Source organism: Ictidomys tridecemlineatus, chromosome 9 (genome assembly GCF_052094955.1).
Source record: "Ictidomys tridecemlineatus isolate mIctTri1 chromosome 9, mIctTri1.hap1, whole genome shotgun sequence".
Lineage (NCBI taxonomy): Eukaryota > Metazoa > Chordata > Mammalia > Rodentia > Sciuridae > Ictidomys > Ictidomys tridecemlineatus.
Genome location: NC_135485.1, coordinates 67531401 through 67543455, shown reverse-complemented (window position 1 = coordinate 67543455; position 12055 = coordinate 67531401). Strand labels below are relative to the sequence as shown.

Sequence of the window (12055 nt, the reverse complement as noted above, 5' to 3'; positions counted from 1 at the left end):
CATTTTATCCTACTGAAAAACTAGCTTTTATTGTTAACATACAAATTAAGTTAATATGATAGTAGAGTCGACGAGAGTTTTGTTCAGAGGATAAGGTTATAATTAAAGGATCATAAACATTTGTTAGTTTCCATACCTTATATTCTTATAAAAATAGTGTGTTCTTTTTTTAAAAAAGGTGGTTTTTTTTAGTTGTAAATGGACACAATACCTTTATTTTATTTTATTTTTATGTGGTGCTGGGATCAAACCCAATGCCTCACATATGCTCAGCAAGCACTCTACCACTGAGCCACAAATAGTATGTTCTTAATTGTGATAAAAAAATGCTAGAAATTAAAGGATATCTTTAATTTTCAGAGAAGTATACATCTATTTATAGTTATTTAAGAATTTTCTATCCAAACATTAATTCTTTAAGCTGTTCTTTAGTATTCTTTTCATTCTCTCATGACTATTCTACAAAATACTTTTTATAGGTAATATATTCATGAATATTTTATGCATTTATATGCTCACACAGTCCTGATTTGGCGCTTCTAAAGAGAAGAAATGGTAACATCTATCTTGGTTTCTGCTTTGTCATAAGTTCTTGACAAATAAGAGTCACAATTTCCATTACCATATAACACACTTAGCCTTTGAACACTAAAATTGTGGCATGTGATAATGAGCAAAATGCTTGCTTTTTTGTGTGTATATTTGAGTGTGCTGGGGTTGGTTTGAAAGGGCCTTGGGCTAGCTAGGCAAGTGTTCTAGCAATGAGTTACATCTTCTGCCCTTTTATAAAATTTTGTTTTGAGACAGGGTCTTGCCAAGTTGTCCAGTCTGCCATTGAATTTGGGATCCTTCTACCCGAGCCTCCAGAGAAGCTGGGTGTGGGATGTATACCACCACATCCAGCTAAGAACACTATACTTTAAATGTTTGGGACATCAGGCTCCCATTATGAAGATCTGCATAATATTCAGGGCTTACATAGAGTTATTTCAATATACAATCTTCAGATTAAAATGAATACAAACCAGAACAAACTGTAATCTAAAAAACACCATTTACAAGTGACACATATTCAAGCTCAGACAAGTAATATGCAGAGTGCAACTCAGTCAATTGCAACAACAGGCATTAAAAAACCACTTTTAGCTTGTCATGATTCAAATGACAGATGTAGGTTTCAAAGATAAATGAGCTAAAATAACTATTTTAGTAGTTCAGAACTATAAAACACATTTAAAACCTCACATCTTTAAGAATATGGACCCTATTAAATAGAATACTTCAATTTTCAAACAAAGCAGAGAAATATAAGTGATATCACCATGTATTCATATGTTGAATGTTCTCTCTGCTTCCTTTTCAGGGGACTGACTTTTGGAGAGTTGAGATTGCACCTTTTGTATGTTCTCCAGAGCCTATTATATTCTATATTAAGCATGTTGTAATCAATAGAATATATTCTCAAATTCCCTGAGAGCTAGATGTGGTGAATATGACTTTTAACTTACAGGAACAGAGCTCATGCCAGTATGAATATATACAATTGAGAAAGGGGATATGGAGAAATACTCTATTAACTAGAAATCACTCTGCATGTGTAAAACTTGTGCAGAGGTAGGAACAGCAAACAGTATAAACAGCCTCCATTTCCCCCATTGGGGGTCCTTTGTGACAGCAGCAACATACTCGGGTCATAACTTGAATTTAGGCTTACTGAACAACCCTTTTAACATCCTCCAGGATTCTCTGTTGTTCTGATGGCACCATGTCTTCTAAAATTTTTAAAAGACTACAGAGTTCAATCAAAAATGGATTACATTTGCTGTTGGTTGTTCAGCCTTTAATTGACAAGAATGATTTTACTCATTGGACAAAATGGGAAAAGGAGGAGGTGGATTTCTCTTCATTATATGTATAAATGACCAGAAAATATTATTGCATCCCATAGCACCACTGAGTAAACTAAAGTTCTTTAAGAGCTACATTTTAATACTCAGATTATATTAACAAATACTTATCTAGTTCCATGTCAGGTGTAGTACAGATGCCAGGGATACCGTTATGAATTAGATCATACCAAATTTTTGAGATCTGTAGGAGTAACAAACTCTTCAAAAGAAATAATTTCAACTGAAAAATATAGACCATTATCCTAAAGTGGGAATATGAGAGAAAGATTCCTGAACTCAGCCAGACCTGACAGCTTTGGAAGTTTCAAGGAGGGATGGCTACATGAATAAAGGCATGAAAATATAAAATGACCTTTAAATAGATAGATAGGTAGGTAGATAGACAGATATTTCTTTATACATTCCTACCTACCTACATTAATTTATTTATTTCTCTATATAGACATACAAAGAGGTGGGCAGGATGGATTGAGGGCAATAAGGAGGGGAGAGGGGAATGAGAATGACAAATGCAAAAGGTTGAGAATGAAGAGATGCTTTCATGGAGAACCTTAAGTATGATGATTTAAGGGGCTAGCATTTTAGCTTAGTCAGGTGATGGAATATTAAATGGTTGGCAACAGAGAAGTGTATTCAGGTTTGCTTGGCAGACACACAAATTGATATCACAGAGACAGAAAGAATTCAGATGAAATAAGAAAAATGTTTCTGTGGGTTAAAACTGTTGAGTCTTGGGGCTGGGGATGTGGCTCAAGCGGTAGGACGCTCGCCTGGCATGCGTGCGGTCCGGGTTCAATCCTCAGCACCACATACAAACAAAGATGTTGTGTCTGCCGAAAACTAAAAAATAAATATTTTAAAAAAAATTCTTTTTAAAAAAAAATCATTATCTTTAAAAAAAAAACTGTTGGGTCTTAAAAATTGCTATGACATCCATTACTAGTAAGATCCATCTACAATTTTTCTTACAACATATAAATCTACACTTCTCACAAGATGTGATCTACATGAATCACGCTACAAGAAGATTTAAATTAGGTTCCTACTTTCCAACAAAATAGGATATTATTTCTATGGATCTGAAATCCATTATTATGTTGTTATGAATACAAATACTAGAAAGTCTGCACTGGTTTTACTGGTTTCCTTAGTGTTTAAAATACAATGTTACCTTTTCCACGTGGAGAAATTAAGAGGAGCAAATGTCTTTTGTCAGTTGTATTCTTTTTAAAGCTAATGAACAAATTACTGCTTACCTCTTCTCATATGCTCTAGAACCCATTTTTCCTCAATTGAGTGTTGGTATTTTATTCTAAATTCACTTTATATAGGAATCTGTACTATCTTATATTTTGTCAGTAGCTAATTTAGCTGTGTAAATTTAAATAAAGTAAAATAGTTCCTCAGTTGTACTAGCCAAACTGCAATTGTTTACTAGCCACAAGTGGCTAGCAGCTACTGAATTGGACTATGCGGATACAGAGTATTTCCTGCATTGAATAAGTTCTATTGGACATTGCTGGTCTAAAATATAAATCTCATTATCATCACCTTGGAAACACAGAAGACACTGATTTTTTTTTTCTGACCAAGATGTTGATTATATCTATAATAGTGGCTCTTTAAATATACAAAATGTTTCTATATTTAGTGGTATAATTGTCATTAATACCTAAAATGCACTTAATACTTGACTAATAACACATAAAATTCCTGCTTATTGGTATTTACTTCCTGGGAACTGATATGAATGAACTAGAAAATGAATAATAAAAATTATTTATTTTGCTCATTGAGTAATCTAAATAATAATATGATCATATTTCTTTTCCTTTCCTTTATTTTCTGTGTGCTACTAAAGGGAAATAAGGTAAAGAAATAAAAATTGAAATGGTTCATCTTTAGCAGTTTTGGATTAAAAAAAACAATAATTTTGGATAAAATATATCTGTGTTCATGGGAAGTACATAGCATTTATAAATTTATCCCCCCACTTTTTTAAATGTAATTTCTACTTTTCATAATGAAACACTTAAGTGCCTCAATAATAGGAAAAGGCTTACTATACTTAAGTTTTTACATATTCTAGTTTCTCAACCAGACTTCAAGCTGTATTCACAGGACTTTCACAGGACAGCAAAATTAGGCTTGGGCTAGATGTCAAAATTAAATAGTTTTCCTTCTTTCAAGAAGGAAAACTATTTAATTTTGAGTTGAAGTAGATTGACTAACATCTCATTAAATAAGTAATATTTAACCTAGTCACTTTTATATAAAATAATTTTATCTGTCCTTTACAATTTCCTTTATGGTACTGTATTGTGCAGAATGTATGGAAGCCACAATGCTATTCAAGGTCCCCACCCAGGGTGTGGGAGTCCTATTCATACTATACTCACAGTACTGGTTCCAAGTCAGTCTCTCATAATGAGAAATCTATTGCCAACCACAGAGCAATGGGTAGGGTGTGCATGGTAATACATCACAAGAGAGACAGGAGCATTTGTCAGACACTCCTGTGAGAAAACAGACAATTTCTGAGGTCTTGAGATGCAGTAGAATGAGATAGAAAAGAGAATGCTGGGAATAAAGAAGAAAGGAAAAAAAAAAACAAAACAGAATAGCAGAGTCCTATATGCTGAGGTGGAGAAAAAGTGAAATTAGGAGAATAAAGCAAAGAGAGGAATGATATCCAGTGTTAAAACTTATTTCCACAAAAGAAACCGAAGTTATATTTCTTCCTGTTCTTTCCCTACTGCTTTATATAGAGATCTGAATGTTTAACTTAATTTAATAATCATAATAATTACAACAAATAATAATCATAAATTTTTACATTTCTAATTTTACAACTTCAAATACAATTTCTTTCCTAGGATCTTTCTTCCTGACTTTCCCATTCTGTTCCCAAGGAAGTCAGAGCACTCAATGTCAATTACTGCTTTTTGATAGTTTACTTCCTTACCTCATTAGCCATAGGTGAGATGGCACACACCTGTAATGCTAATGGCCCAGAAACTGGAGCAGGAGGATCACAAGTTCAAAGCCAGCCTCAACAAGTTAGTAAGGCCCTAAGCAATTTAATTTGAAATAAAATATATAAACAGCTGGAAATGTAGTTTAGTGGTAAAGATCCTACCATGGTAGAAACCCATCAAAATCAATCACAATAGAATATGCAACATAATGACACTTCATCTTAACCCCCTGTACAGTTTGGTTACAAAAGCATCTCATTTTTAGCTTTTATTTTATAACCCTACTGTTTCACTGTGTTAAAAATTATATAATGCTACTGAGGAGAGACTAAAGGGGCTTATTTGGTGGTTAGGTGAATGTCCAATTTCCCAAGCAGTAAAACAATCTTCCCAACAATGTGTCTGAAATGCATCTGGTCTCTTTTTGAAATTAGGATAGCAGAGTGGAAGAATTTTATAACAGGGCTCAAGAGACCTGAATGAAAAATTTAGCTCTGCTATGAATTATGTATCTCCTTTGGCAAATTAGTCTATCTTTCTGAGTTGTTTGGCTTATATGGTCATCAGATTCCTTCCAGTTCCAAACTCCATGATTTTAAGGTCTGGTCTCCCCTGTGCCAGTTGGTTGGTTGATGTCAGCTAAGAAGATGCTATAGAGGTGATTTAGTTAAAGATTCTTTTCAAGAGTGGTGTGGGAGTGGGAGTCCTATTCATACTATACTCACAGTACTGGTTCTTGGGCTAAGGAAGGGGCTACACATCTAAGGTTAAAGGAGACATCTTGAGCATCCAAGAGAACACACTGAAATATTTTAATTTCTTTTCTTCTGATTGATACATTAAATCACTGAAAAACAGAGCACATCTCTTTAAAAAAAATAAAATTAAAGTAACATGTAGTAGGAAATCTTTAGATTGGAACTCTGAAAATCCATGGTGAAAATCGACAATCCTTCAAATGATGGAAACTCTATGATTAACTACTTATGTGGTCTTGAGTACACGATTAAACCTTTACAAGTTCAAGAATATGTTTAGATAACATATGTTCTAAGCCATCATCTAATTCTAAAATTATTGAAATCCAAGTAACTGTCAAATTTAAAGATCACAAAGGTTAGGATTTCTTTTAAAATGTTTGAAATGTGAATATTTAAAAATATGTGTTAGTGACATCCACTGTTCTGCATGATTTATCACACATAAAAACAATCTGTAAAGCCTACTTTTTATGGGAATTAAATTGGATGACTGAGTTTTTTTTTTCTATTTTCTTTTCTTCTTTGTATGCTGTTAAAATCTTCATAGTAACAATCTGTACCATTTATAGAGCGAACATAAATTACTTTACCTTTAGAAAAAGTAAGCAAGCAAGTTACTCAACTAAATAAGTAAAGAATTATTGCTTTTGAATTCCAAGTCTCAAACATTCTTTTCAAATAATGCTTTTATTCTAAAGCAAGCACAATATATTACTATTTGCAAATATAATAATAGGAGTTTATTTAAGGTGATGCAAGTGTTTTCGCAATAAACTAACATTTTTAGGTTTTGTTTGTTTAATTAGGTTTTAAAATATCCTCTGAAAAAACATGGGTAGAGGTGTGTGTGTGTGTGTGACAGAAATGCTTTTAATAACAAAGGAAGATTTCAAAATAGAAATTACCCTGTATCGAAAAATTCAAGGCATATTTGATTTTTAAAAAGAAAGCTCTTCTTTTGGTTGCATCTTCTGAAACAAATCTAAAATTTCTAAATCTGGAAAATGATGTATCATAACTAGTTACTTTTCAACAAATAAGAATTTGCAACAAACAGAGATTATGCAACATCTTTGCAGTTATATAAGAATATTTGGAAACAAGTTGGTTTATCTGAATTTTCTTGAGGCTTCCACATATGTGCACACACATTACTTGAGAAAATATGCTACAATAGTCTAATATATTTTGTTACATATAATCAAAATCACCTTTTCAAACAAAGTACATCCAAAAGACTATTATAGTATAACATAAGAAATTAAATACCTTTTATTAATTGGTTGTTTTCCAGTATTAGGGCATGAATAGAGGGCCTTGGGCATGCTAGGCAAGTAATCTTTCACTCAGACTCCTTGTAAGAAAATTTTTATTTTTATTCACTAAGTTGCTCAGGCTGGCTTCAAATCTGTGATCTTCCTGCCTCAGCCACCTGAATAGCTAGGATTTCAGGAGTGTAGCATTGCACCTGGCTTTCCATTAATGTTGATTTCTTTCCTTTTTAACTCTCAAACTAAGATTTAAGATAAAAATATTTCTTGTAGGGTGCAGTGGTACATGCCTGTAATCCCAGCAGCTGGGGAGGCTGAGGTAGGAGGACCATGGCACTAAGAAATAAGAAAACAAAACAAAAAAACCCCACCACCCTCAAATTTTACTAATCAACAGTACCATTAATATAGCAAATATCAAACTACATGAGATCACCAGAAATTATTTTATTTTTAATAGTCACATTTTAAGAAAAGATGTTATTCAACCTAATGTTAGAAATATTCATCTAGGTTGATATGTGTCTTTACTGTTTATAGTTTTAGACTATAATGGTTCTTTATTTGAATCATCAAGGGCTTTTTTTTTTTTTTTGTACAATGGAAAAGAGATCTTTACTTAAATGTCTCCATAAGGAGACAAAAGAAAACCAGGATAAATTATTGTTCACATGCTAACTGTTGTGCAAATTAATTGGGCATAAAATATAACTTATGAAGTGGGAAACTTTTTTGTAAAGATATAAGGAGTGTCTACTTCTTGCCATCACAATTCCAAAAGCTAAAGAGTGAAATTATTTATCAGCTTCTAAATTTTATTTCCTGTCTTTGACTTAACCTTTTCAGATAAAAAAATATATATACAACCATCTTATAATAAAAATGGCTAATGCTTTCCACAATGCATTTTATGTACAAACCCACAATAAAGTATTCAATAATTTTGGGGGGCTGGGGTTATGGCCCATTGGTAGAGTGCTCACCTAGCATGTGTGAGGCACTGGGTTTGATTCACAGCACCACATATAAATAAATTAATTAAATAAAAGTCCATCAACAACTAAAAATATTTTTTCACAAGTTAATTATCTCCATAATCCCAATTGTTTACAAATTTGCAATTTCTAAATTTAAAAAAATTGCAGTTTCTTTTACTAGAAGGAAACCACAACTCTGAGTATGTTCAACTCTAGAACTGTGTTTAAACTTACATAATAGAGGAACAGACCTTTAGCAGAATATTTTAAAAGCAATTTAAAAATTGAATGTTATATTGGATCAATGACCTTAAAGATGACTATGTCTCAATTATGTCACTTCTCTCTTTGAACTAGAAAGCACCTAAAATTTCCTTTAGTCAACTTTATCAGAGAGTTTGTCTAGGAGGCAAGGTCAGTTATAAAACTTTATCTTTAAAAATATATAGGACTGGGGGCTGGGGATGTGGCTCAAGCCGTAGTGCGCTCGCCTAGCATGCGTGCGGCCCGGGTTCGATCCTCAGCAGCACCACATACCAACAAAGATGTTGTGTCCGCCGAGAACTAAGAAAAAATAAATAAATGTTAAAATTCTCTCTCTCTCTCTCTCTCTCTGTCCCCCTCTCTCACTCTCTCTTTAAAAAAAAAAAATATATAGGACTAGGGGCTGTGGTTGTGGCTCAGTGGTAGAGCGCTCGCCTAGCATGTGCAAGGCCCTGGGTTCGATCCTAAGCACCACATAAAAATAAAATAAAGATACTGTGTTCAACTACAACTAAAAAAAAATATATTACAAAAAAAAAAATAAATATATATATATAGGACTAGGGGCCGGGGTTGTGGCTCAGTGGTAGAGTGCTGGCCTAGCATGGATGAAGCACTGGGTTGAATCCCCAACACCACTTAAAAATAAACAAATAAAATAAAGGTAAATAAAAAAATAGTACTAATTGAAATTCTCATGCACCTATTTATACTAATGGTAGTCTTTACCCAACCATCTACAACCTAATTTTATTCCATTCAAAGTGCTGATTTTAGCATACTACGGTGACGCAGCCTCATCAAGTTTATAGCAGCTCAATTCACAATAGCTAAACTATGGAACCAACCTAAATGTCCTTCAATAGATGAATGGATAAAGAAAATATGGTACATATACAGAATGGAATATTACTCGACCTTAAAGAAGAATGAAATTATGGCATTTGTAGGTAAATGGATGGAACTAGAGAATATTATGCTAAGTAAAATAAGCCAATCCCCCCAAAACAAAAGCTGAACGTTGTCTCTGATAAGCAGATGCTGATCCATAGTGGGGTTGGGGGGCGGACTTTAGGGAAGAATGAAGGAACTTTGATTTGTGTAGAGGGAAGTGAGAAGAGGGTAGGGCTGTGGGGATAAACATAGGATTACACCACTGGAGTGACTCTGCACCATGCAGAGCCAAAGGAATGAGAAGTTGTGCTCCATTTGTGTACAATATGTACAATATGTCAAAATGCATTCTACTATCATGTATAACTAATCAGAACATAAATAGATAAACAGATAGACAGACAGATAGATAGATAGATATAGAAAGATAGATAGTGTTTATTGTGCCAGGTGCAGTGGTGCACACCTGTAATCCCAGTAGCTCAGGAGGCTGAGGCAGGAGGGTCACGAGTTCAAAGCCAGCCTCAGCAAAAGTGAGGTGCTAAGCAACTCAGTGAGACCCTGTCTCTAAATAAAATACAAAATAGGACTAAGGATGTGGCTCAGTGGTTGAGTGTCTCTTTGTTCAATCCCTAGTACCCACCCCCTCCAAAAAAAAGTGCTGAAATTTTGTGTGTGTGAATCAGATATTTTTTCCTGAAACAGAACTTTACTCTGGAATAATAAGAAATTACCATTTATATAAAGTTGATTTTATTCTCACAATAAAAATGTAATACTTTGTTTTATCACTTTACATTCATTATCTTATTAATCTGTTTTTGGCAGGCCCATTTTATAGAAGGAATAACTTAGACATGGAGGTATCACCAATTGCTGGAGTAAATGTTACATAAAGAATACATGGAGTAATTAATTTAAATCTAGATTGTCTAAGTCTATAATCCAAATTACTATGACTTAGAGTACAAATTTGAAACTTTATTTCAGAATGAACAAATCAGAATCTCCTGGAGTTGGGCCCTAAAATTTGCTTTCTTAACTGGTGGTTTGGGAGGCACTTCGTCACCATCATGCCATTCTATCTCCCTGGAATTGCTGCTTTTGATTTGCTGCTTTGCATCTCCATGAACCATGAGATAGTGCACAAAGTAGAAAGCATACTTCTTACCCTTGAGAATCTCATAATCTTATACACACCCTAAAATATCGAGAGACTGCAAAGCGGCTGGACTGGGCACGTTTTGGATAGATGACTCTGCAGAGGCAGTATACTTTGATTGGGATTTTGGTGGAAGGCAGAGCAGAAATAGAGAAGTCAATGTAACCTGGGTACAAAATCTTGGCTGTGGCAATAAGACATATGGAATGGTTTAATAACCTTTCTTTATTTTAAAACAATTTTAATTCCGACCTCTTTCAGACACACACAAAATTACTAACCTTCTACATTCATGGCTTCTCTCAGAGCCTGAAGTTTCTTTTGTCTGTCTCGAATTCGGTCCAAAGCACTTGATATTGCTGAGGAGGTGGAAAATTCTCGAATGTGATGAACTGAATCCATTTTCTGAGGCCCAAATATATCCAAAGCTATACTTCCATCTGAATATCTTGCCTCCTTTTTTCTAGGAGTAGTTGAAGTCCGCCCTGTTACTGCATCAGGGTGACAGTGTTGGTATCTGTCAGTCTCTCCAGAAAAGTCTTTGTCAGTGGCACAAAGCAAGTCCATGGATGAAGCCCAAATCTTCTTCTTGGGAAGCATATCGATGCCAGCGATAACCTTCTTATGTGGGCCACTACTTTTAAACTGATAAGGGGAGCAGGTATTTTCAGAATCTTCATGACCAGAATTATTATCAGCTGAAATGTCCTTGAAATAATCTTCTTCGTCTTTTGTGTCTCTGATAGACAGAAATCCCATAGATTTACTAAGCCCTTTGTTAAGAAAGGTCTGATGGGAGAATGGAGGCTTGTGTATGTCTAGTACATCAGAAGTAGAGCTTCTTCCTGGAATGATAAGAATCTATCATGTATGCACAGAAGTTTTAGATAGAAAATAAACTGGAATGTAACCCACTAATGACAATGAAAGCAGTGGCAACTTCCTAAATTCTCCAAGTGGAAGATCAGAGATGAAATGAAATGATGGTTACAGTGATAGTGAGGGTGGACAGAGATGCAATGTGCATAACTCTTCATGGTCCAATGTACCCCCCACCAGCAACACTTTTCTTACAGTGCTAGGATCAAATTCAGGGCCTTGCACATGCCAAGCAAGTTCTCCACCACTGAGCTACACCGCTAATGTCTCTTATCTAATAAGTAATAGACTGAACTTGCTTCTTTTGAGTAGCATTATTTTATCATCAAAGGTGAATTTTTTAGTCCTAAAACTGACAAAAGTTGCTGATACTGTTTGGTTTGGTAGAATATTGATTATGCATGAAAGAACTTAAGGTAATAATAGAACATAGTATATTCCTTTACCTTCTAAAGGTATAACTTAATATATATCACTTGAGTCTAAGGTCATGATATATTCCAATTTTTAAAATGAATATGTTTAAAGGAAAACCAATGAATTCTTGCTATATTCTAGATAAGAATAAGACTGTACCACTTGGAATTCTTAAATTCAATATTTATTATCATTAGACATATTTTAGAAATTATTAGTGTTTGAAATCCAGATAATTTGATAACATTTAAATTATGAACAAAACCTAGTTTTTCATAGCAGAAAAACCTAGTTTTTCCATATTATGTCACATATTAAAACATTTTTTCCCTCTACAGCATATCAATATTTGTCAATTGGAATTAAATTCTTATTCTTTAGTCTTGATATCATTAAAACCCATTCTACTTGCCTTTTAAGGCAATATTCTATAAATACATCGAAACACACCAAAAAATGCACATTCAATCTGTGGACTTTGTGAATTCGTGGATTTACAACAAAAGATCATATATTTGTCCACTACTGTAAAAAAAAACTGT

The 12055-nt window shown here is 33.9% G+C and overlaps 1 protein-coding gene across 12 annotated transcripts in view; it reads right to left on the bottom strand.

Annotated features, from left to right (window-relative positions):
* Ptpn13 (protein tyrosine phosphatase non-receptor type 13) overlaps positions 1 to 12055 on the bottom strand; it is a 196089-nt gene that overhangs the window by 98056 nt on the left and 85978 nt on the right. For 11 of the 12 annotated variants that reach the window (XM_021721200.3, XM_078021578.1, XM_013366005.4 and 8 more), the window contains one exon: positions 10499 to 11062. The exons of the other annotated variant lie outside the window; for it this stretch is intronic. In XM_021721200.3, coding sequence (XP_021576875.2) covers positions 10499 to 11062 — 564 coding nt within the window. The remainder of the gene's footprint in view (positions 1 to 10498; positions 11063 to 12055) is intronic. 12 annotated transcript variants of the gene reach the window in all.